The 26,614-nt window shown below is 38.1% G+C and overlaps 1 protein-coding gene across 1 annotated transcript; it reads right to left on the reverse strand.

Moving 5' to 3' along the window:
* Nucleotides 1-314: 314 nt before the first annotated feature.
* On the reverse strand, nucleotides 315-26,614 carry AASDHPPT (aminoadipate-semialdehyde dehydrogenase-phosphopantetheinyl transferase). The gene is made up of 6 exons (XM_040257822.1): nucleotides 26,057-26,614; nucleotides 24,310-24,535; nucleotides 12,153-12,274; nucleotides 11,389-11,550; nucleotides 4,737-4,808; nucleotides 315-2,427 (listed from the first exon to the last, which is right to left on the reverse strand). The coding sequence occupies exons 1-6, from the start codon at nucleotides 26,237-26,239 to the stop codon at nucleotides 2,263-2,265; spliced, it is 930 nt and encodes a 309-aa protein (XP_040113756.1). The 5' UTR covers nucleotides 26,240-26,614; the 3' UTR covers nucleotides 315-2,262.

Consider the following 26,614-nt stretch of genomic DNA (forward strand, 5'->3'; position numbering starts at 1 on the left):
ATAAAAAGGCAGTACAGGGTAAGAGTAACATATCACTTAGCTGTACAGTGTTACATAATCTCAGTCGTGCATACACTCTTAATCACAGTCAATAATGAAAGCACTTAAGTACATACACTGGGAAAAGGGGAGCAGGACGGAAAAGTGTAATGGCTGGGAAGCAGCAGAACAAAGTTTTATATTAGAAATTAAAGAAATGCCTCAAACTGGAAACAGGTAAAGTAAAATAAGCATGCTATTTAGAGATATGGTAATAAATAACAACAAAAAAATCAGTTAAACAGCTCACTCTGGGGACAGGAAATAGGAGGTGGTCAAGAAAATGGTAATTTTTATTAGAAAAAAAGATTTTTATAGACCTACTTGAATCTAAACTATGTGTATTTATTTGATTCTGACTATGTGAAACCATAAGACAACAGATCTCCACCCACTGCCCCCCTCACCCCCCCAGAAATGCAGCTTGGTGCCTGATCCATAAAAGTTCAGAAATGTTACGACGACAAGACAGACGGCAGCATTTTTATATCACCATTACACTCATGCTACGGATAACAATGCTTCCTCTGCTACAAATGCTACTTGATCCTTTTAAAACAAGTTATTTACTATGCTTGGAATATCTGTGCATGCTTAATGAGGTAAAAAATGAAATGTTCAAAATTTTTGTTGTACTTAGGCAAAATACCTAATTTTATACAATTTAAACACAACTTTTCACTTTAGTGATAGAAACAATGAAACTATTTCACTTCTGACATTTAACAATTATTAATGTAAGACTTCAAACTCCCCAAGACATGCACTACAACCACAGAATAGATTCTGTCATCAATATGATGGTCTTGCACCTTGCATATTATGTTTGTACTTTAAGTCTTATTTACCAAAATAAAAACAGGTTAAGATAATGAACAGGCAGTTCATACAAAAAGAAAACAGCCAATAATAACACTGCCGTAGTAACCTTGTTTGTAATGAAAGAAACACACTTTTAAAATATAAGGTACCATTTTTAACTATATTGGCAAAGATTAATTTTTTTTTTTTAAAAAAGATCTTATCTATGATGACCTACAGATGACCAAGTCTGTAGGTTGATGGAAAGTGGGGGTGGTGAGAGAATGATCAAACATATAACACTAACTGGAAATAATTATGCAGCCTTTTTGGAGAAAAATTTGGCAATACTTATTGAGGCTCTAAATATATTTAATTCCTTTGGACATAATTAAACATGTACTTCAAAATGTGGCTACAAAGGATATTCAGTAAACCACTGTTTACAGTAAAAACTGCAGACATTCAAAATGCCTAGCAGAGAGGACAGAATGAGTCAGCTGTGGCACACCTTCCTCATGGCAGGCAGTGGGCCTTCCCTAGGTATCACTCCCCCAGGCTCTGCCTTAGGCATCTTCCTTACCAAGAGTTTTCTTTCCACAGAAGCCAAGAATGTCAAGTTCAGCTTTCTCAGTGACCTGATCAGGGTCACCAGAAACTTTGTGGAAATTTTCTGGGGGCTCTTAAGAGGAAAAATCCTTCCTCACTAACAAAACTGAGATGTGAGAGGCAAAACAGCCTTTTCTGCCTTTCAGATGCTTGAGGGAGACCAGGCTAAAGCAAAACAAATAAGCTAAGATGGAGGCAAAAAAAAAGGCCCCAATGGCAACTTTAAATTGTTTGTTATATGACACAATAAATGTCCTTGGTTACTAAGTCAATTACAGTTGAATTGTATTACCTCTGGTCAATTGCATCTTGATAGTAGCTGGAAAACAGAATACTTAAGCAGCACTAAAAGTTATGCTACACCAGTATATTTATGGACCTCAGATGTAGAGTCAAGAGAAAAATTAAACATAGTATTTTCTATTAAAAAAAAAGAGTAAGTATATTAATAGGGAATCATTTGCCAAGAAAAAGATCTGGGAAGATACTCCATGTTTTAAGGATAGGTACCTCTAAAATAGTTCTCTCTGAAAAATAGGAATTTGAACATTCTCTACTTTGTGTATTGCGTTTTATCACTTTAGGACTCTTTTTTTTTTTTTTTAAGCAAATCCAATGTGATTTTGGGGAGGAAGAAGAGGTAAACATGTATTCTAGTCATCTATCTTGATCTAAGAGTCTGCCTTTTTAATAGGAAAAGTTGTTTCTTCTTTTTAAAAACGTTTTTGAAATAAAATTTGATACTCTCAGGCATTTTTTAGTGAATACAGAAGACTACAGTTTTCACTTCCCTTTGTTACTCAGAAAATCATATCATGACTTTGTACCATTTCTTATTGAAATCTCTTCTGTAAAGCAAAAACAGTCCCAAAATGAAGGATCTTCAGGGGTCATAGGAACTGCAGATGATATTAAATCATTAAAGGTGAGAATAGTAAACTGCCTCTGGGTTGCTTTAGAATCATCTTGAGATGTAACCTAAAAGGGGGGGAAAAAACACTTAGATTACCTCAAAATTATAAGTGTATTAATCTTATGGTCAATTTTATAATTAGTAAAATAAATCAGTAATCACATTTCAGTAATATTAAATTACACTTCAATAACATTAAATAACACAGTGGGATTTTAGATAATTGTTTCTGTTTCTTATATTAGTGCTGTCAACATAAGTAAGAATAATATGAAATAATATGATTCTTAAACTTCTTGTAGATAACAATTGCCTGTGGTATTTGTTTAAAATGTAGATTTATTGAGCCATACGTCCAACAATTCTGATTCAATAGAAAAGGATCCCCAGATAGATAACTTTAACAAACGTGGGTTATTCTGACAGGGAGAGACCACCAGGTAAACTTCTAAGAAATACTCTAGAGGGTGCATCTAATAAAATTCCCATAACTACTTAGAGATGCAGCACTTCATTAGTAAGTGATTCATTCAACACTAAATCGAAATTTTATCTTCTACTCTGTGATACAGATAGCCCTTGTTCATAAACTTAGCCGAGTGTGGACTGTTTTTAACATTCTACACATTCCAGTAAAGACAGTACTTGGGTCTTCTGCAGTGCTTTTACAGGGTCAATATGTTTCGTGATTTAATTTTCATTATTATGTTGATACAGTTATGTTACCTCAATTCTATAGATGGGGAAACTAAGGCTCAGTAAGATCAGTCAATGTATACAAGCGTACAACATAGCTTAAATGGTAGACCTGGACCTGGACCCGTTGCACTTTTCTCACTATGATACTGCTGCCCAAACAGACTCTCTTCAAGGACATACAGTACTGCTATGTGCAAATGTTACAAAAAATATAAAGCTCTATGGAATCATAAGGTATTTGCAGAAAGGGCAATGCTGAGACTTCAGCATACAAGGACAGCTAACCTGTTTCAGAACATCTTCAGATAAAAGGAGTCAATTTTAACATGTTTTCTCTTTTAAAATAAAATAATTTATGAAGAATTTCACTTTTTTAATCTATCAAAGGCATGATCTGTATTGAGCTTTCATCCTAGAAGTAATGAAAATATACTGATCACACTACATTCCCTTATGCAGACTCCCTAAAATAATCATATGCATTTAATTTCAATTACTGTAACATTATCAGTATTTCTTAAATAAATACTTCTATAGAATCACAACTGTACATAGACTAGAGTCAAGATCCTAAGGTTTCTCATAAAAAATTTCCCAACTTACCAATTAATAGGAAAAGAAAGTAAAAACAGATTTAAATTGGAAGAATTGATGTTATGCTAGAATATAACATAAGGTCTCTCATACATTTGATACTTTGGGAGAGAACTATAAAAAGGAGAAGGAGATCAATTTGACAGATAATCTCATTGTTCACTACCCCTCAACTTAGTACCATTATATTCATCAGTTCAGTTCAGTTGTTCAGTCATGTCTGATTCTTTGCGACTCCATGGACTACAGTACACCATGCCTCCCTGTCCATCACCAACTCCCAGAGTTTACTCAAACTCATGTCCATTGAGTTGGTGATGCCATCCAACCATCTTATCCTCTGTCGTCCCCTTCTCCTCCCGCCTTCAATCTCCTCCAGCATCAGGGTCTTTTCCAATGAGTCAGTTCTTTGCGTCAGATGACCCAAGTATTGGGAGTTTCAACTTCAGCCATCAGTCCTTCCAATGAATATTCAGGACTGATTTCCTTTAGGATGGACTGCTTGATCTCCTTGCAGTCCAGGGGACTCTCCAAAGTCTTCTCCAACACCACAGTTCAAAAACATCAATTATTTGGCACTCAGCTTTCTTTATGGTTCAACTATCACATCTATACATGACTACTGGAAAAACCATAGCTTTGACAGACAGACCTTTGTTGGCAAAGTAATGTCTCTGCTTTTTAATATGCTTTCTAGGTTGGTCATAACTTTTCTTATCTTCAAGACAGCCCCACTTCACCAGGAAATAAACCATTGTTAAGATGACCAAGATAGTAATTACTTGAATTTCTATTGAAAATATGAATATTGGAACAGTACTACAAAAATTTTTTCTTTGTAATATTTAAGTGTATTTGAATGTGAAGTAGCTGGTAACATATTTTAAAAACATTTCTGTGAAATCCAAAATGATCCTAAGGATTAGATAATGAACACTTCTAAAATCTATCATTAAAAAAAAAAACAAAAAGCTAAAACCTCTTCCTGATATAAAACAAATGATTATTTCCATCAATAACAAATTCAACTTTAATACATGCTTTTTAGAAAAACAAAAAAAAGCAAACAGAGAAGTCTTACATTCTGATGTCTAGATCCATTGGGTTTCCTAAGAGCTACTGCAACAAAATGGTGCTCATCTATTTTGCTTTCCTGAAAAATAAAACATAAGAATCAGAGAATAAACAGAGAATCAGAGAAGGCAATGGCAACCCACTCTAGTACTCTTGCCTGGAAAATCCCATGGAAGGAGGAACCTGGTAGGCTGCAGTCCATGGGGTCACTAAGAGTCGGACACGACTGAGAGACTCCACTTTCACTTTTCACTTTCATGCATTGGAGCAGGAAATGTCAACCCACTCCAGTGTTCTTGCCTGGAGAATCCCAGGGACAGGGGAGCCTGGTGGGCTTCCGTCTATGGGGTCGCACAGAGTCGGATACAACTGAAGCAACTTAGCAGCAGCAGTAAATAGAGAATACTAAATACAGAAACTTAGATACAGTTCTATTTTCATCTAAAATAATCTCACAACCCACCACCATACACACACACACTCACTTCCCCTGAATAGTTTAAGGTAAAGTCAAACATTTTGGCCCTTTACACTGAAATATTGCAATGTATTTTCTAATAGGGACACTCTCACATACCCACGGTGGTTAATAACTTCAATAAATTTAACATTGAAAGAATACTTAAATCTACCCTCTGTATTTCAGATTCTGTGAATAATACAATGATGTCCTTTACACCATTTCCCCACCTTCAGTATAGGAACCAGTCTGTGGTCAAGTATTGCATTCAGCTGCCATGTCTTGCTAAATGTGTCGTCTTTTATGACACTAATATTTGAAGATGCAAGCTCCACCCCCCACTTTTTTTATTAATAAACACTGCTTATTTTTTGTCTGATGGCTCTTAATGATTATTTAGATTATAGATTAACAGGAATACAATATAGATAAAGCATCATACCTAGAGGCATGTCTAGAGAGCCACCTGCCCTCATTGGTGATGTTAGTTTTGTACATGCTTAAAGTGATTAATATGCAGATGACACCACCCTTATGGCAGAAAGTGAAGAGGAACTAAAAAGCCTCTTGATGAAAGTGAAAGTGGAGAGTGAAAAAGTTGGTTTAAAGCTCAACATTCAGAAAACGAAGATCATGGCATCCAGTCCCATCACTTCATGGGAAATAGATGGGGAAACAGTGGCAACAGTGTCAGACTTTATTTTTTTGGGCTCCAAAATCACTGTATATGGTGACTGCAGCCATGAAATTAAAAGACGCTTAATCCTTGGAAGAAAAGTTATGACCAACCTGGATAGTATATTCAAAAGCAGAGACATTACTTTGCCGACTAAGGTCCATCTAGTCAAGGCTATGGTTTTTCCAGTAGTCATGCATGGATGTGAGAGTTGGACTGTGAAGAAGGCTGAGGGCCGAAGAATTGATGCTTTTGAACTGTGGTATTGGAGAAGACACTTGAGAGTCCCTTGGACTGCAAGGAGATCCAACCAGTCCATTCTGAAGGATATCAACCCTGGGATTTCTTTGGAAGGAATGATGCTAAAGCTGAGGGTCCAGTACTTTGGCCACCTCATGCGAAGAGCTGAGTTATTGGAAAAGACTCTGATGCTGGGAGGGATTTGGGGCAGGAGGAGAAGGGGACGACCGAGGATGAGATGGCTGGATGGCATCACGGACTCGATGGACGTGAGTCTGAGTGAACTCCGGGAGATGGTGATGGACAGGGAGGCCTGGCGTGCTGCGATTCATGGTGTCGCAAGGAGTCAGACACGACTGAGCGACTGAACTGAACTGAACTGAAAGTGATTAAAAAAAAAAAAACCAGTCTGCAACATTGGTTTATAAGCATTTAGTTAACTACATATTACAGCTTAAGGAAAATCATGTGGAAACTCATAGGTACAACTTAAAATATGCAATTTCTTATTTTCCCCTATGTGTGAGACAAATGGAGAGGGGGCTTTAAAATAGACACTGAGGCAGTTACTAGAGAAAAGTATGAACAACTATTAAAAACTAAACAAAATTTCACTGAGAAGCCACTTTACTAAGGCAGCACTCCATAAGAAATCAGTTGAAATAGGCAACTACAATCAGAAATAATGTTAGAGACTTTTCATCCTTTATCCTCCTCTGTGTATCTTCATACCTTAAGATATCCAAATTTGTAAAAAACAAATAAAAGAAATTCAAAAGAGATAAATTTAGGAAAATATTTCAAGAGAAAAAAATAAGTATGAGAAAGATTTAATAGGCTAAAGTTTGTTATTAACATTATAAACAGAACTATTCTTTTTGAACATGGTCCTCCCATTTTTTACACTGAATATATTGATAATACAAACACTGTAACACAGAGGTGTTTGGCTATAGTTACTTTTGGAAAACTACTTAGATCAGCAGTTTTGTATCTGTATCTAAGGTGGAATATCAGTGTTCACCATGGGCAGCAGACCATTTTCATTCAGTCTGTCCTCTAAAATGCTCAATTTGTCTATTTACTTCATAATGAGCCAAAATTTAATGAGATTGACTTCAAAATAAAGATTCACCGCATCTACTCACCCTTCATCAACATCACATAAATACGAAATTTAACACCGCAAAACTAAAGAAGTTATTTGACAATGATTCCAGTTATCAAACATTAATATTTGATGTCTTACCAGAATAAAAGTTCTATGCAATTAACTTTAACCTAAATCCCTTCTGCCTAGTATGTCTATAATATTAGTTGAAAAAGGAAATGAAACTAGCAAGGTAGCTAGCTAAAGTTAAGGCAATACATTCAACACTACTTAAGACTTAATTTTAAGACTTTCTAAATTTAAAAATTTTTTCTAAGCTTAGGTTTTTATCCATAAAATTATGAATAGCAAAAATTTCCTTAAAATCGCCAACAAACCCAAAGAAACAATATTTTATTTATTCAAGAGGTAGTTTAGCATTAGACTACAAAGGTTAATCTGCTTCAGTTAAATTGTATGTCAGTCATTTTCTTAGTATAATTTTAGTTTGTTTATAAGATAAAATACAAAGTTTAACTTAAAACATTCAAGTTTTACAATGCTTTCCCAATGGTAAAGTGCTGAACAAAATCTGTCATAAATGTTATTCTTTCTACTGTTTAAAACGCCTCCTTTCAAAAGTAAAGCAAAGAATTAATCTAATCTCATCATTTTAAACTATGATGGTAAATTTAACTTTCCAAATAGAAACTGGTTATGAAAACTGAGAGCCTATGAAAACACAAGATTCCTCTTGGCATAAGAATTCATACTTCTAGAGTATTATTTTTCTAGGTGTGAGATACATGTGTGCCTACTGAGTTGCCTGGGTCGTGTCTGACTCTGTGCTACCCTACGGACTGCAGCCTGCCAGGCTCCTGTGTCCGCAGGGTTCTCCAGGCAAGAATACTGCAGTGGGTTGCCATGCGTTCCTCCAGGGGATCCTTCTGACCGAGGGATCAAATCCGTGTCTCTTCAGTCTACCTGCATTGGCAGGCGGGTTCCTGACCACTAGCGCACCCTGGGAAACTCCTTGAGATACATCTCTCTTCCCGACTCTGGGTGCTCCCTCATTCACTATGCCTCACCAGGCAAAGTAATGATAACACTGTTGTAATGCAGCTTTTAGAATCCTGGGTCATATCAAGTATCCACTGTGGGTGAATTCAGTGGATGCAAAGAGGGCAGATGGGGAGGAGAGGCCAGTGAAGACCACTTCCACTGCAGGTGTCCACTGTGATCACAGCCATCCCTCCCCGGCACGCCTAAAGGCTGGCGCTTTATCTCGTGTGGGTACTCAGAGATGCCCCAACAGGAATTCCCATCTGTGTTCCTTGACTCTAGGCATGCCTCCCCTGACTCCAGGCTCATCATTCTCCCTTCAAACCCTGGCTTCTGGCTGTCCATACCACCAGACTCATTCTGTTAAGGTCACTCTCTCTTCCCAGGCCTGTTTACAGTATAATAAATAGTCCACGCTTAAATATATGTATCTAATATATTATTTGTATATTTTCATAACTGCTACACTGAACAGACAAAACACTCAAGTACATTCAATTCAATAAAGAATTTTTCTTCCACAGATGTTTCAAAATGTGCCCTGCTAGATCTCCATTCCCAGTTCCTGGACAAGCTCTGAGGCAAACCTGATAGCTCCTCAGTCACTTTCAGCTTAAAAAAAAAAATCCTATTTCAGTTCTTAAGATACATTCTTCCTGGCCTCACCTTCCTCTTCCTCTGGTTTCCTTCAGGCAGGTGGCAGAGAGGAAAGTGATGGAGAACAGGCAAAGTAATGATCAACACTGTTGCAATCCACTTTTTAGAACCCTGTATCACATCCAGTATCCAAAGGCTAGCTTAGTCGGCATGTGAGGGATTTTCAGAGAAACACTACCTGTTCCTCTGCCCTATACCACTGCATGGGCCTAGCAGTGCATTTAAGAGCTGACTTCTTGTATTTTCTACCCTCAGCAATTAATACACAGTAGAATGCCCACTGCCTCTTTCTTTTGAAAATCCTCTTAGGTATCTTTTCAAGATACTTCAGGTCCTTTTTCTATAACATCTCACAGGCCCACAGGAACTCAGACATCTTTGTCACCTAAAAAGTTGAAGCACAGCTGGCCCAATCACTGATTCTTTCCTCCTCACCCTGCTACTAGGTCTATTCCATCTGGCACCATTAAGAATAAAGGAGTCTCCATGAATGAAATGGCTGACATCTGCCCCTTTCATAATGAGAAAAAAATTTTTAATTGTGTTAAAAAATAGTATGCTAAATATAATTTACTCTTTAACTGATAGAATCCCTATCTTACTCGGTATGATAGCAATTTTGCTAACTTTCTGCCTTTGGATCACCTAAACCTACTGTCATTAAAAATATTTATATATATTTATTTGGCTGCATGGGATCTTCATTGCAGCATATGAGATCTTCCTTGTGTTGTGCGGGTTCTTCTGTTGAGGCGCCAACTCCAGAGCTCAAGTGGCACTCAGGCTTAGCTGCTCCACAGCTCGTGGGATCTTAGATCTCTGGCCAGAGATCGAACCTGTGTCCCCTGCACTGCAAGGTGAATTCTCAACCACTGGACCACCAGGGAAACCTCTACTTTCTTTAATTTACATTTTGGTTATTCTTCCTCAGTCTCCTCTCCACCCCACCTTTAAGCAGCATTCTCAGGACTGTACTAGGTCTTTCTAAATTCTAATTTAGGTACTCTCACTGCTGCAACTGTAAATCCCATGGATTCAGCTACCACTCACATGTTAATGATTACCTTTTTTCCTTTAGCCCAGTCTTTCACTCTATTCGCCTGCTCAATGCCTTCACTTAGACGTTTCTATGGTATCTCACACTTGAATCCCACTTGTTTTCTAATATTCAGTATCTCAACAGACAGTCCTGTAAGTCACAGAACTGATAACTTCTTTGACACCTCACTTCCTTAACCTCCAGATACCACCATACAGAGAACATGGTCTTAAAATATGATTCTGATCTTACATCTCTCTATTTACAACTTGTTAAATTCCCTTGAGAAAATAAATGAACATCTCCTATTTTATCTACTCATCATGAATTCTTTTTTTTTAAATGCAATTCATTATTTTATTTTTGGCTGTGTCAGGTCGCGGCACGTGGGACCTTGTGTTGTGGCAAGCAGGCTCTAGAGCGCATGGGTTCAGTAGCTGTGGCTCGAAGTCTCAGCTGCCCTGCGGTATGTGGGCTCTTAGTTCCCCAACCGGGGATTGAACGTGTATCCCCTGCACTGGAAAGCAGATTCTCAACCACTGGATCACCAGGGAAGTCCCTCATCATGAATTCTTTATTCTGGATACTGACGTTCTCTGCACAATTCAGGTGATGACTGCAAGAACCACCACATTATAGTAGAGACCATTTGGTTGGGCTATGGACACTTGATACCAGTTGTAACACACTTCCTTGGCTATGTCTGGTCAAGAGAAAGGCAACTAACATCCAACCTAAGCCATGGAATCTCTTTTCCGGAGCTTTTATGCATTGAACCAATGAGTTCACCAATCTCTGCGGGTTTTTAAACTGTAAATTGTTACACATAAGAGTGGTAAACAGTCATGCTTCCTGCCACATAAGGAATCTTAACTAGATAAGGTTAAGAAAGCTAGTGTATAGAATGAGAAATGTGGGTGGGAGAAAACTGAAGCCAGGAAGGCAAAAGAGAAAAGATAAAAAGAGTTTTGAGTTTTCCAGTCTCTAATTCTAGCCAATTCTGCAATTTGGTTTTAGGAATCACTCTAATAACCTATCAAAATGTCTTTTTGGCTAAAATGAGTTTGTTAAGAGTTCTCTCATTAGCAGCCAAGAACCGCTAGTGACAGAAACCAGTTAAGTAAGACACCAAAATATTAACCGACTCATAATGCCCTACATGATCGTATCAGCCTGAATCAGCATCTCTCCAGCGCCCTCACCTCAGCACAGTGACAGAATGGCAGCCTTTAGTGGTTCTATTACAGGGCCTCCTTGCCCGTTCTCTTTTACTTTATGTACTACTTTATATTTCATGCATCAGCTTAAACATTACATGTGCTCCCAGTATCTCTGACTTCACCTTCAGAGCACCCAGACTGAGTTCCGAACGTGTCAAGTTTCAATGACTAGCCTCCCCAAGCTGAGCTTATAGCAATTCTGATAAATTTCTTACCTCAAATGCCCATTCTTTTTCTTCTTCTCCATCCAAAAATAAACGTGTTTCTTTATAAACTTGGCCTATATCCAGGTTTAATGGGGATATATCGAATTCAAGCCGCTGCAATTCAAATCCTAATCCAACACCTATTGCTTTTATGAAGCTTTCTTTCAGTGCCTAAGATACAGACAGACATTTTCTCTTAGAGCTTTAGTAGATAAAATTGTTCAAAAATCTTCAACCCTCAAAAAAATATGGATTTTTAAATCTCTACTACATGACAACTATAAGCTACTTATTTTCACCTTTACACTAGCACAGAGACCAGCCAGCTGTGCAAGCTGAAGACAGACCACTTGGGCTCCCCGTGCCTCCACCACTCCACGTGTAACACGCAGTAATAATGGCACCTTCTTCACGGGGTTATGACAACTAACTTATGAAAGGCTTACAGTAATGTCTTCTGGTCCATAATAAATGTGTTTTTTTAATTAAGTTCTATTATGTATGAGATTCTTTAAGACAGAAACCATTAAACTTTACTAATAATGATAAATAAAACGTCTTATTTTAGTTTTAAGAGTAAGGATCTTCTAACTGAATATTAAACATATGTTAAATTTTCTTAAATGTCATTATAATATAATAATGTATACATAAAAATCATGAAGTTTCCAAGTAGTGATTTATGTACTTCAAACACTGTACAAAATACAGGGTTTTTTGCTCCTGCTTTTAACAACACAGGGCTTACTCTCAAAACTAGAAAGAAATTATACCCAATTCCTATAAAACATATCCAGCTGAGTCCATTCATCCTTAAAGCTTCTGATTGTTTCCCATTCTTTGTTGGTGAACTTTCTTTTCATAATATGAAAAAATTCTGGAATTGAACCACGACCTGTCAATTGAGGAAATAGAGAATTACCAAACTGTTAAAGATAGCACACAAAAGGAAACAATAGTCCAATATTACTTTTGAATACAGTCACAATATTGCTAATCAAAGCGAGTTGAGAATTAAAAGGATAACATGCAAGACAAGCGTGGGTTAGTCCAGAAATAGAAGGGTGACTTAAGAGAGTGGTGAGACTCTCTGAGCTACTAAATAGTTAAGGAGAAAAACATGGTTATATAAACAGATGCCTACCAAAAATCTGATAAATTTTTATAGATCTTAAAATAACTAGGAAGTTTCCTATATACAGTAGAATATCAGAAATCCAAAATAAGTACTCTTTAGAATTTTACTTTGCTATTTAACAGGAAAATCAGGAACAATTTGTTTATAATTTTGGGGGAATTGGCAGAAAGCTAAGAAGTGTTCTTTTAAGTGAATAACATGACTGGAAAGTTAATATACACTTATTTCCTTCACAATAACTGTTTTTAAACATGTATTCTAATACGATTTTTCCAAATAAAAATAGATTTTGACTTCTGTTCTATTGGCTCATTTAAAAAAAAAATACTGTTCCACATAAAATATTACACAGCATCCAAAACATCAAGAGAACTCAAAGAATCTGATTCCCACAATTAAGAGCTAAATTTATAATTTATATATTACAAATTATAATATATAGTATGCTTTTCAAATTACATTTTTCAAAATATTATGTGTTTATCGTTACTACTAAACAGGAACCTTCTATCATCATCCATTTACTTATTATACAATTATGCAGAATGTGTACTAGTATTATACCGTTATGAACTGAACTAATGGTTAAAAACAAATTGGTCATGATTCTTACTCTCACTCAATTACAGCCTAAGTGGTCTATCAGAAAATTCTGGCCACAAGGTGCATGCGTGCTAAGTCACTTTAGTTGTGTCCGACTCTTTGTGATCCCGTGGACTGTAGCTCGCCAGGCTCTTCTGTCCATGGGATTCTCCAGGCAAGAATACTGGAGTGGGTTGGCATGCTCTCCTCTAGGGCATTTTCCCACCCCAGGGATCAAAACCCAGGTCTCCTGCATTGCAGGCAGATTTGTTACCGTCTGAGCCACCAGGGAAACCCAGCAACGAGGTAGGTAAATCATAAATGCTTACTATATGAATAAATGTATGTTAACTACTACCTGCTAAATTAAATGCTCTACTGCCCTATATCTTTATTTCATGATTACACTACTTCCAGAAAGCCTCTTGAAATAGTCCTTCTGCAGGTTCTGTTAACATAGTTTGTCTACTTCTGAACTTCCATTTCTAAAATACTTCAAAATCTGACATTCCCAACTGGCTGGAACTATAGCACGTCTGGAAAGAAAAAAGATGTCAAATCCCCCTAGTTCATGCTTTCCTGGCATTTAATCACTAACCCCATAAGAATTCAACAATTAGAATGCACACTATATTATCCACTCCAAAAGTACATTTTCCATGATTATCTCAAGGGTAGAAAATATTAAAAACCAGCTCTTTCACAGAATTGCCCATAATTCCCCCACCATCCCGACTTCGAAATAGTAAAAATAGCCTCCTCTCGTTTACATAGGTAATATTCCTAACGACCCTCCGATGATATGTGGTCCTTTAGTTCAAGGCAAAGATCCTCAATTATTTTCAAGTTCATCAGACTCATTTGATTTATCTATCTACTCAGTCCTCTACTGTTTTCAAGAATGAAAACTTTACAATTCATTTTTATGAATCAACTAATGTTTATTGTTTGTAACCATTTCTGGGACTTTCCTGGTGGTCCAGTGGTTAGGACTTCACCTTCCAATGCAAGGGGTACAGGTTCCATTCCTGGTCAGGGAGCTAAGATTCCACATGCCTCACGGCCAGGAAGTCAAAACAGAAGCAGTAGTGTAACACATTCCATAAAGACCATAAAATTTTTAGAAAGATAGATTACACACACACACACACACACACACAGAGAGCTATTACTTCCTAAAATAGCTCTGCAAAGCTGTAAAGTGATTTCATGCAAAAGCACTGAAATATTAAACTGGGATCTTAGGAGACCTGGGGGGATTCTAAGCCTTTTGGGGCTATGAACACTCTTTGATAGGCTGGTGTTTATTCCTTAAGCCTCTCAATAAGACTGTCTTGTTAAAATGCAAGCATCATTAGTATATCCTGGCTTGACAGGTAAATCACTAAAGAAAGTAAAGACGGTAAGCTAAGCTTGCTTTTTCAAAAGTGACAGAAGAAAATCTGGAGATTTTAAACACTAGCAATACTAAACATATACAAATCATAAACTGTTTTCTTTTGAATAGATTCTGTTACAAATAGGATAAATGATAACGGAATGAACAGCTACCTTGAATTTGGAAGACACCATTTTATATTTTGAGTGGAAGGGAAAGTCATTCAGTGGTGTCAGACTCCTTGCGACCCCATGGACTATACAGTTCATGAAATTCTCTAGGCCATAATACTGGAGTGGGTAGCTATTCCCTTCTCCAGGAGATCTTCCCAGCCCAGGGATTGAACCCATGTCTCCTGCACTGCAGGCGGATTCTTTACCAGCTGAGCCACAAGAGAAGCCCATTTTGAATGCAACTGCAGCTTTAACAGAATACTATCCAAAAAAACCTAAAATTTTAACAGATATGCCTGTTCTCATCTATAGTGTCATTATGTTCGTTGGTTTCCTTAAGCTATAATTTCATAACCTTCAAGAAGTCCTCTGATTTTTACCTAAATATGATGGGGCAATCAAGGAAAAAATTTAGTCATGCTAGTAAAAATACTCATTTAACATAAAAAAGCAATCTAGCACAATCACTGAAAAAAGTAATAACTGACCATGCACACTAAAAAAAAAATCTGCTATGACTATTTTCTTATACTTTTGAGAGCATCATATGTATGCCACAAAAAAAGAGACTGACAGCAACAGAAAACAGCTTTGTAAATATTCAGCCAAAGAACCACAGTGCCACACTGTGACTTAAGGTGAAAATACACACGCACTGGATGAGTACTCTGTTAGGGACTCAGTTTATTTTCAATATTGGAATTTAAAGTATCAGTAAGAAATATCAGAAGAGTACACCCTCAAACTAGCTGAAAATGACACAATCATTAGTTACATTAATTGGCAGAGCTTCTAAGTAATACCAACACAATTCATGTCTATTACAACCTTCAATTTAATAGACAGGCGAGAACTTAAGTACATAAAAGTACATACATAAAGATAAAATAACTGAAAAACTTCTATAGAATGAATCACTAACCAGGTTGAGAAAAACAGGATTCCCCCACCTTACAGCTTAATCTTTAGGGAAAGCAGCACTAGATATTAACTAAGTGTTCTGCAATGATCAATTAATGAAAGTCACAACTAAAAAAATAATTTATATAGTTGAGCCTTGAATAAGGTGGTTTGAACTGTGAGGGTCTAGTTGTCCTAAAACTCATGCCCACACAGAAACTAAAAATGTGACCTTATTGGAAACATAGTCTTTACAGATGTAATCAAGTTAAGATAATGTCATCTCGGATTAGGTAGGTCCTATATCCAATGACTGATGTCCTTTAAGGAGAAACATTTAGACACACAAGAGAGAACACAGGGGAAAAGGAGCCCTAGGAAACTAATACATAAACGCAAACAATTTAATTTATATATATAGACACATTCATATACTCAGCTTTAGTGTTATGCCACTGGAGTCAAATGTTCAAATCTTGGCTCTATCACTTCTTCTAACTTTTTATTTTGTATTGGGGTATAGGTAATTAACAATGTTGTGATAGTTTCAGGTAAAGAGCGAAGGGACTCAGCCATACATATACACATATCCACTCTCCCCTAAACTCCTCCCATCCAGTCTACCACATATTGAGCAGCGTTCCATGTGCTATACAGTAGGTCCTTGCTAGTTATCAATTTTAAATACAGCAGTGTACATGTCCATTCTAAACTTCCTAACTACCCCTTCCCCTCTTCCCTCTGGCAGCCATGAATTATTCTCTAAGTCTATGAGTCTCTTTCTATTTTGTAAGTAAGTTCCTTTGTTATCATTTCTTTTTAGATTCCACATGTGAGGGATGTCATACAATATTTCTCCTTCTTTACCTGACTGACTTCTCTCAGTATGACACTCTCTAGGTCCCACCAACAGTGTAGGAGGGTTCCCTTCCCCAGTATTTATTTATTAAATTTCTACTTATTTATTTGGCCATGTCACACAGCATGTGGGCTCTTAGTTCTTCAACCAGGGTTGGAACCCATGCTCCCTGCTGTGGAAGCCCAGAGTCTTAACCTCTGGGCCACCAGGGAAGTCCTCAGCATTTATTTTTGATGATAGCCATTCTGCTTGGTATCACTTCTTTACTATTATTTAACTTCTCTATGGCTGTTTCTTAAGCTATAAGATCGGGAAAAAAGAGTTGGGTAGTTCAAGAAAGAAACATATAAATGACCTGGGCCTGGAGCTAATAAGTACTTAATAAATATTAGCTTTAAGGCTGCTGCAGTAATTGTTATATATATATATATCGCTCCTCTTTTGTGAAATGTTTTATCAAGCCCTTTGTCCATTTGTTAGGTAAGTTTTAAGGGGCTTTTCTAGCAATACTTATAAAGTACTTTAAATATTAACCATATTAACCTCTGTGTGTCTTATTTGCCCCTGTTTGTGAGAAGAGACTTAACATGAAATCAATGACATCTGCTAACTTTGTGGGTTCTTCTTACCTTTCTAAGTTTAAAAGGTATCTTTCTTTCAGAAGTCTGGCCAAATATACAATTCTATTGTGTTCTAGTAATCTTTGTTAAAACCCAATTCTAATTAACTTTGTTGTACATCGTGAAACAAGATCTAATGGCTTTCAGATAATCTTACTCATTAAAAAATGTTGACAGGTTACAATCTTCTTGTTGGTTCCATAAATTTACATCTAATACAGTGTTTCCCAAACACTAGTATGTCTAACAATCACCTGAGAAACTGTTTTGAGTATAGGATCACTGGCTGCATCTAAGAAATTCTAGTTTGAGAAGTCTGAGATGGTTTCAAGGAACCTGCACAGGCATCCTGGCTGATTGTAACATCCCGATCACTATTTCAGAAACACCATTCTATACATGTAACAACTATCACAACCACCTTAGACTAACATTTACTTATAAAGTACTTAGTAATTCCAGGAACGTTATATGCTTATTCCTAATCTATCCCATGCTGATGGTGCTAAAACTTTTGTGCCGTATGATGTAAAATATATATACACAAATTCTAGGGGAATTAAAGATTTAAAGGTAAAAGAGAAGGTACAATTTTAAAACAAAAACTAAGAGACTCTATAACTTATTGTTGGAGTAAATCTTTTACCAATTTATTTATTTTTTTCAAATGAGACAGAGTTCAGTATTTATCAAGGAAATGTTAGATGTATTAATTTAAAAAAAGATAAATAAAATTCATACATAAAAAACCCAAAACCAAAAAAATTCAAGATAAATAATATAGTGGGAAAAATATTTGTAGGGGCTTCACTGGTGACTCAGTGGTAAAGAATCTGTCTGCCAATGCAGGAGACACAGATTCAATCCCTGATCTAGAAAGATCCCACGTGCCGAGAAGCAACTAAGACCATGCACCATAACTACTGAGCCCGCGTGATGCAATTACTGAAGCCTGCGCCTGTAACAAGAGAAGCCACTGCAATGAGAAGCATGCCTATCACGGCTAGAGTAGCCTCTGCTCTCTGCAACTAGAGAAAAGCCTGCACAGGAACAAACACCCAGCACAGCTGAAAATAAATAAAAAAATAAAGAAAATAATTGTAACAGATATTAAAGAAGTGTCACTATCCAAAGTACATAAAGAGCTTTTATATATGGGTTAGAAAATATTAATAAGCAGTTTATGGAAGAGCAAATTCAAGTAGCCAACAAGCTAATGATTAACGTACCCTAGTGAATAATGTACCACTTAATAAATAATCTTTAACCACTGAATTGAAATATTACATATAAGAACTAATCAGTACTAGCTGTCTTTTCTTTCACTAACATCATGCTTTTTTGTTCAGGATGCCTCAGTTTAGCTCAGTTCAGTCACTCAGTCGTGTCCGACTCTTTGTGACCCCACAGACTGCAGCATGCCAGGCCTCCCTGTCCATCACCAACTCCCAGAGTTTACTCAAACTCACGTCCATTGAGTCGGTGATGCCATCCAACCATCTCATCCTGTCGTCCCCTTCTCCTCCCATCTTCAATCTTTCCCAGCATCAGGGTCTTTTCCAATCAGTCAGTTCTTTGCATCAGGTAGCCAAAGCATTGGAGTTTCAGCTTCAATGAGATCAGTCCTTCCAATGAACCCTGAGGACTGATCTCCTTTAGGATGGTCTGGCTGGATCTCCTTGCAGTCCAAGGGGCTCTCAAAAGTCTTCTTCAACACCACAGTTCAAAAACATTAATTCTTCGGCGCTCAGCTTTCTTTATAGTCCAACTCTCACATCCACACATGACTACTGGAAAAACCACAGCCTTGACTAGACAGACCTTTGTTGACAAAGCAATGTCTCTGCTTTTTAATGTGCTGTCTAGGTTGGTCATAGCTTTTCTTCCAAGCAGCAAGCCTAGTATACGTTTAAACAATAGTAAGGCAAGTTCCAGCTCACTTTTGTATGCTCTTCTGAGACATCAGTTCCTTCCTCAAAACTTTAAATTCATTTAACCCAGTTCCATAGAATTTTTAAGTATTTTGTACCTGCAAATTCTTAGCATTTAACACACAGAAGTTGCTGAATAAATACTAGTTCTGTGTTGTGATCCCACTGAATTCCTCTGCACAATGGGAAAGACCTATTCTGTAACCTGGGAAAAGGGAAAAACTACCTGCCAGGAAACACCTGCTTTGCCAGTAGCAGTTCAAAGCACAAAAAGAAGTGTGACTTATTTAAGCTGCTTGACAGCTGCAAACTCCCAGTTTAAAAAAACCTCCAACATCCCCCAAAACAATGCTTTAACTAAGCATATCTTTCAAAATGCAGATCCAGAAGAATGTAGATCAGCTTAAAAATGTAGATCAGAAATGACAGTGGAATGCAGTTCTTTGATTTATGATATAGTTATGTCCTGATAAATCCACTGTTAAGCTGAAAATATTTTAGGATTGAAAACGCATTTAATACCCCTAAGCTATGACACGTCACAGCTCAGCTTCGCCTACTTTAAACGTGTTCAGAACACTTGCATTAGCCTACAAATGGGCAAAATCATCTAACAAAAAGCCTGTAACAGCGTAGAATAAAATGCACTGAATACCGCACTGAAAGTGAAAAAAACAATGGTTGTACTGGGTGTTTACCCTTGTGACTGTGTAGCTGACTGGGACCTATGGCTCACTGCTGCTGCCTAAAATTAAGACATATGGCTAGCCTGAGAAAATGTCAAAATTAAAAGTATGGCTTCTACTGAATTGCTTTTAAACCATCATAAGTTGAAAAATATTAAGTCAGAGACTGTAAATCGCAATAGTAACAAAGTTGGAAACTGAATCTGATGGGGATGCAAATGCAGGAGAGAAGCAGCTAGGGAGATTATGGAGGGTGAGGAAGAAGAAGGAAGAACTGTTTGTAACCACAACTCACTAATGAGAACAGTTTATACTCCAACTACAATCTGATATGAACATCACTGTTTACTGTAGCTGCAAACCAACTTTTCAACAAATTTAAGGAATATTTTAAGTGAAATTGAGAATTTCTATTATTTGTTCATTCAATGAATATTTACTAAGCACCTTCAATGTGCTAGACACACTAAGTACTAGGTCTGCATGGTTCCTGAACTTATTTAATGAAGGGGAACAGAAATGAAGAATAATAATCAAATAACTAAGTTATAATTAGAAATGAGAAAGGCCATGAGAGAAAACAAGAGCAGGTGCTCGTCAGGAAAGCCCTTTCTGAGGAGGTACTAGAACTGGTTACTTCTCAGCCTTCAGATCTCTGGTACTCAGGAAGAGTGAGAAGAAGAACAGGCAGAGGGATCAGCATTTTTAAAATGACCCTGAACCGGAAAAAAATTTGCTACATTCAAGGTAATAAAAGATAAGTGTGGAGAACAGTGAGCAGAGAACAGATAAAAATACAAAAGGAGAGATAAAGGAGAAGCGACAACAAGACAACACAGTCATGTTAGAAGGAATGAATTTTATTAAGAACCAACCTAAAAGTTTTAAGACAACCGCTTTAAAAAAATTTTTAAAGACCACTCTAACTCTGTACAGACAATGTACTAAGTGAGAACAGAAGTAAAGAGGGGGAACCAATTAAGAAGCTACTAAAATAGTGCTACCAATTAGTATGGTGGAAGGAGACAACAAATAGACTCTAACAAAGCTATCATATAATACCATTACTTACTTTATACTTACTGTTCTTAATTTAGGTAGCAACTGTTCAAGAGAAACAGTTCTATGATGCACTCATTTCAAAGCTATTAAATTAGCATTAAATCTCACAATACCGAGTCATTTTGTCCTGCCAATTAATATCCAGAAAAGTTTATAACAAAAACGTGAACTACAAAGTATAAACTCGTGGCCAAAAGTATACTGGGTCTTTCTCCAAATTCTAATAATTTTTACACTGTATCTATTTTATCTTGGCCTTCTCTCATAGTTCAGTTGGTAAAGAATCTGCCTGCAATGCAGGAAACCCCAGTTTGATTCCTAGGTTGGGAAGATCCACTGGAGAAGGGACAGGCTACCCACGCCAGTATTCTTGGGCTTCCCTTGTAGCTCAGCTGCTGAAGAATCCGCATGTAATGTGGGAGACCTGGGTTTGATCCCTGGGTTGGGAAAATCCCCTAAAGAAGGGAAAGGCTACCCACTCCAGTATTCTGGCCTGAGAATTCCATGGACTACAGTCCATCAGGTTGCAAAGAGTCGGACACAACTGAGCAACTTTCATCTTTTAAAAAAATTAATTAATTTAATTGGAAGCTAGTTACTTTACAATATTGTGGTGGTTTTTCACTTTCATCTTAACTTGGCATATCTTCTAAGTATGGTTACAAAACTGAACAATTCACAAAACTATCCACATACTTCTAACTGCAAAAGCCTTTAGTGGCAGACAAAAATTATTAGAAAAGGAAGGAAAAACCACCAATATTTCCCAACTGGGTGCAGCAGATTATAATGATGACCTATAAAACACCCACCCCCAAGGTTAGGATTATATTGCACTGGCAATTTATCTATACTGGAGCCCCAATATCTTATATTAATTACTCCTTCTCTGGATATTCATTAAACAAATAATTACTGAGTGCCAAGTATATACCAGTTACTTTTTTTAAAAATTTATTTATTTATTTTTAATTTTTACTTTTGTATAAGGTTCCTCTGTCCATTAGGCAGAGAAAATAGTGGTAGGTGCAACAGTGTCCTTAATTGTGGGCATCTGGCTAGAAGGAAGAAGTCCCCAAACTTCTTAATCCATGATACATTCTCTCCTACCCTGTCACAGCAACAAAGAGAACTAGGAGAAGGTGAAAAATGATCTGCACCTAGTAGGAATGTCTAATGCGACAAGGAAAGACTCCACAAGTTCCTACGTGATGTTTGCATGTTAAGTCACTTCAATTGTGTCCAAACTCTTTGCAACCCTATGGACTGTAACCCACCAGGCTCCCCTGTCCGTGGGATTCTTCAGGCAATACTGGAGTGGGTTACCATGCCATGCAGACAAAATGGGAGTAATGGAACTAAGTCTTTCAATATACTGATGATGCCCCCAAAGTCTATGAAGTTAGATAATCTTAATAACAACATTCAGAACAAAGTACAGTACTTCCCTTGCTGCTATACTAAGGTTTACCCTCCATCATTTAGCAAGTCTTAGGAATGTCTCCTGCTCAGTTTCCTCACTCTGATAAGCAGAGTAATTCAATGAATTGCCAGTGAAGTAAACCAGTGTCTACTTCCTGAGAAATAATGCTGCATCCATTAATCTTCTCAATATTAGTGACAGAGTAACAATACTAATTAAAACTGGAAAATACCTCTTCCTCAGTGCATTACTGGATATGTCAACAGCTTTTTGGCAATGAAACAGCTAAGGAGTAAAAGGCCTGGATACTGTGATTAGGCAAATTAGAGCAATGAAAAAAGACGGTGGATAAAAAAGGCTAATAAAATATAATTAACAGATTATACTGTGTCTCACAGGCATGATTTCCAAGCAGATATCAACCTGATAAGCCAACCATTACTATGTAATTATGCTGACTGCATTCTAAGGAGCAATGGCCTCTCCAGTAATTTCTGATTTTAAGGGAAAATTCATATAAGAAACACAGAAAACTGTGAAGTTTACAGGCTCATTTGCATGCTCACTCTGAATCTTCTAGAGCAGTGGTTCTTTCACAATACACCTTCTATGACACTGCAGAAAACCAGATCATCTCTTTGAGAAAAGCATACCTGTGCATACAAAATGTAGAGGACAATTTCAGGAGGTTAAAAAAATGATGCTTATTTGGGGTCAGGAACCCCTGTTATAATTAGTACAGCTCCCTTCTGAACAAAGAATAGAGTTTTAATAGATTTATGAATAGGTTAGAGAAAAACCAGCTGGTGGGAAAATTCAACATAAGGGAGAGATGACAGTCACAGCCATATTCTAAAGCCTTACTATTGTAGTACAGAATGCTTATTCATTCATTTAACAAATATTTATTATGCGTTACTTTGAACTAGGTAAGGGGCTAGATGTGATAGTACAGTGGGAAGACAATCATCCTGATAAATAACTATAAAATGAAGTATATTATTGGAATGAAGGAAATATATTTTATGAGAGCCTAGAACAAAGCAACCTAGCTTACTTTGAAGGTCCACAAAGGCTTCCCTAAAATAAGACTAAAGTGGAAGCTAACCAATAAATAAGTTATCTGTGCAGAAATGCAGGTGGGCACGACGTTATCACAAATATTCCAGTCCAAGGGAAATACAAGCAAAGAACCTGTGGTGGATGCAGTGTGGAGATTAAGAAATTGTACAATGAAATTAGGAGGATGCTGCTTCTCTTATTTTAACAGCTTTCTTCTTACCCTGTTACTTATCTTCTGAAAAGTCCCACTCAATATATAATATATATAAAGCACTGAGTAAAATGTCGTGGCACACAGTAACTGCTCATTAATGTTACTGATGATAAAAATTACAGAGGAATTGAGAGAGCCTATGTTCTATTAAAATTACTTAAGTATAGTCAACCACACAATAAACGTCAGCAGTTCCAACAGTCATCAACTGCAAATTTCTAAGGCAAAATATAAATATTTTAGTAACTGTTTGCTTTCTCTTTTCGTTGTATATAAATGTGCTACAAAGAACTGTATTTGGATATAATACAAATACATGTTATCTCTGCTTAGGGATTATAATATACTTCACTATTGAGATTATTATTTTTTAAACAAGTTAATTAGCGTTAGTCACTCAGTCATGTTTGACTTCTTTGCGACCCCATGGACTGTAGCCCACCAGGCTCCTCTGTCCACGGAACTTTCCAGGCAAGAACACAGGTGGGTAACCATTTCTCCAGGGGATCTTCACCATTTCTCCAGGGGATCTTCTTGACCCAGGGATATCGAACCTGAGTCTCCTGCATTGCAGGCGGATTCTGAGCCACTAGGGAAGGTCATCAGTTTGATCTTCCTGACAAAGGGATAGAACCTGGGTCTCCCCTGGTGGCTCAGAAGGTAAAAAATCTGCCTGCAATGCAGGAGACTTGGGTTCCATCCTGAGTTGGGAAGATCCCTTGGAGGAGGGGATGGGAACCCACTCCAGTCTTCTTCCCTGGAGAATTCCACGGACAGAGGAGCCTTGCGGGCTACAGTCCTTGGGGTCGCAAACAGTCAGACACAACTGAGCAACTAAGCACAGCACAAGAACTAAGACAAGACATTTAATAACTCATGTTTTTACAAAAATGCAACATTACCTGGAAAACTAGTCTTCATTATATCAATTCCAACTTGTAGCTCAGATTCTGCAGCAAGTACAGCATAGTCTCCTTGATGAGAGATGTTAAAGTTGAAATTGGGGTAAGGATTCAATGAGTCTTTTGCAAGAACTGGTTTTCCTTTTGCAGTTCTTTGCAAACGAATATTATTCCAAGGTATATTCAATTTCTCTGCAACTAATTTCCTTATCATCAGACGACCAGCCTGTTAATAAAACATTTGGTAAGTATTGCTGTCTATACTAAAGATTCAAGTAAAACTACCTATAACATACAAAGTCTGTTTTTGTAGTTTCTAAAATACTTCTTAAAGTATTAAAACTACGTAGGTATTAAATATTCTGCATTAAGATTTAAGAAATGGTTAAGACAGAAGAGTCAAGTCCCTCTTTAGCAATTCCCTTCATCCAATCAATAAGTAACCAATGTTGACAAGTATTCATCCTTCATCTTTTCTCTAAGTATCCAAATATATGCTCATTTGCATTTGCGATCCATCCATTTATTTGAAATCTCACTATATGTACTATTCTACCATGTATGAACTTTTTCATTTCTAAGCATTGGGGATTATTTTATGTCTGCACATAACCACTGGCCTGTGCATTTTTAAATGTAGCATAATATTTCATAGCATCAAGGTACCAAAACTTGACTATCCCCCTATTACTGGATATTTTAGGCTGGCTCTGGTTTTGCTATTATATGTATATATATAAAAAAAATTCCCCAGTGGGCAATCCTGTTGTACTTACATCTTTGTGCACATGTGCAAGTGTTTCTAGATCACATGTACTTATCACGTGCCTCCACGATAGCAAGACATAACCTATCTTTTTTCACATATACCCATTCCACTCTCTCTCCGATTAAGGTCTAAAATCACAAAAAATACCCAAGGACATAAGAAAACAAGATAGATAACATTTTGCAAAATCTTTCTCAAGTTTTTTTTTCCTTCAGTTCTAACACTGACTGCAACACTTTGAATTTCACGGAAATAGTCACTAGTGTAGCTTCAAAAATCAATTAGTCTGCATTTCAAAAGAAAAAGTCGTTTGACAGGGGCATTTTCAGGATAACGACAGTCTTTGACGAGATGGCACCCAGAAGCTGTAACAGACTGCGCTATACAGACATCATTTGAAACCCAAGTTTCCATTTGTTGCTAAAAATATATACGTAAAATAAACGATTATATTCAAAATAGTGTTTTCAGAGCTAAATAGTTAACGAGGTATGCCTAAGACAGCATCCTTTCTTGGCTTCGGTTTCATCGCTAAAAGGAGGCTAGTCTCTTCCAGTTCTGTGGTGTGCAAGGTTAAACTAAGTGATACTATCAATATTTTTTAGGGCCTACCACGTGCATGGTGCACAGGGAGACTGGTGGGATATTTAACAGGCTCAGACTGTGCTATGAGCCCAAGCAAGGAAATTAAAAAAAATGTGATTAACACTTAAAAATAAGGAAAATCCTATTGACAGACCTCCGCAACAGCCATTTTAGGGTTTAGCAGGACCTCTCTTTTCAAATGCAACGGGGGAGGGGCTGATTTTTTCTGCGGACGAGGCGATGACAAAGGCGGCGGAGACTAGGCCGGGCACACCCCGGAGCCGCCAGGGGCGGCCGCACGCGGGCTCCAAGGCTCGCGTGTGGGGTTTCTACTGCGCGGCCCACCACCCCGACGGCTGCTCCCCGACCCGAAGCGCGAAAGACCCGCGGTACCAGGGCTGCCTTAGCGTCCCGGGCGAAGACGAACTGGCCGATGCGCTCCTTCTCCTCGGGCTGGATCGATCGCACCGCTAGCAGCCATTCGGCGCGGCTGGGTAGCCACGTGCCACAGGGAAAAGCCCAGCGCACGCCCTCCATCGCCGGCAGCACGCAGAGTCGCCGGGCAAGGAGAACCATCCACCGAAAGCCTCGCCGCCGCCCCGGGCTCGATGGCGCGGACGCGGGAGGAGAACCTCCCAGCTGCCCCGGCGCCGCGTGCGTGGACTGGGCGCCTCGTGCGTCCGCAGGACCTGGGTCACGGGGGGCGGGGCGCCGCGTGCGTCCTCCCGCGCGGGGGCGGGGCGCCGCGTGCGTGGGAGGGGCGCCGCGCGCGTCCGCGGGACGTGGCTCACCGGTGGCCCTCACTTCATCTCACCCGCGCGGCCGCCGCCTCCTCTGTAGCGGAAGCCGGGATCCTACTGTGCGCTCTGCGTCCTCTGCGCTCTGCGGCAGCGCGTGACCGCGCGCGGGGCGGGGCCTCAGGGGCGCGAGGGGCGGGACGGAGGCGCGGCG

Source organism: Oryx dammah, unplaced genomic scaffold (assembly GCF_014754425.2).
Source record: "Oryx dammah isolate SB20612 unplaced genomic scaffold, SCBI_Odam_1.1 HiC_scaffold_17, whole genome shotgun sequence".
NCBI classification, from domain to species: domain Eukaryota; kingdom Metazoa; phylum Chordata; class Mammalia; order Artiodactyla; family Bovidae; genus Oryx; species Oryx dammah.

What these genes read in the sequence shown, in the direction of transcription:
- AASDHPPT (XM_040257822.1), bottom strand. Translation starts at nt 26,239, where the DNA reads ATGGTTCTCCTTGCCCGGCGACTCTGCGTGCTGCCGGCGATGGAGGGC. An exon ending in AATGAAGACTAGTTTTCCAG is followed by an intron (nt 12,275 to 24,309) that starts GTAATGTTGCAT and finishes CTCAATTGACAG; the next exon opens with GTCGTGGTTCAATTCCAGAA. An exon ending in ATGGATCTAGACATCAGAAT is followed by an intron (nt 2,428 to 4,736) that starts GTAAGACTTCTC and finishes CCCCCCTTTTAG; the next exon opens with GTTACATCTCAAGATGATTC.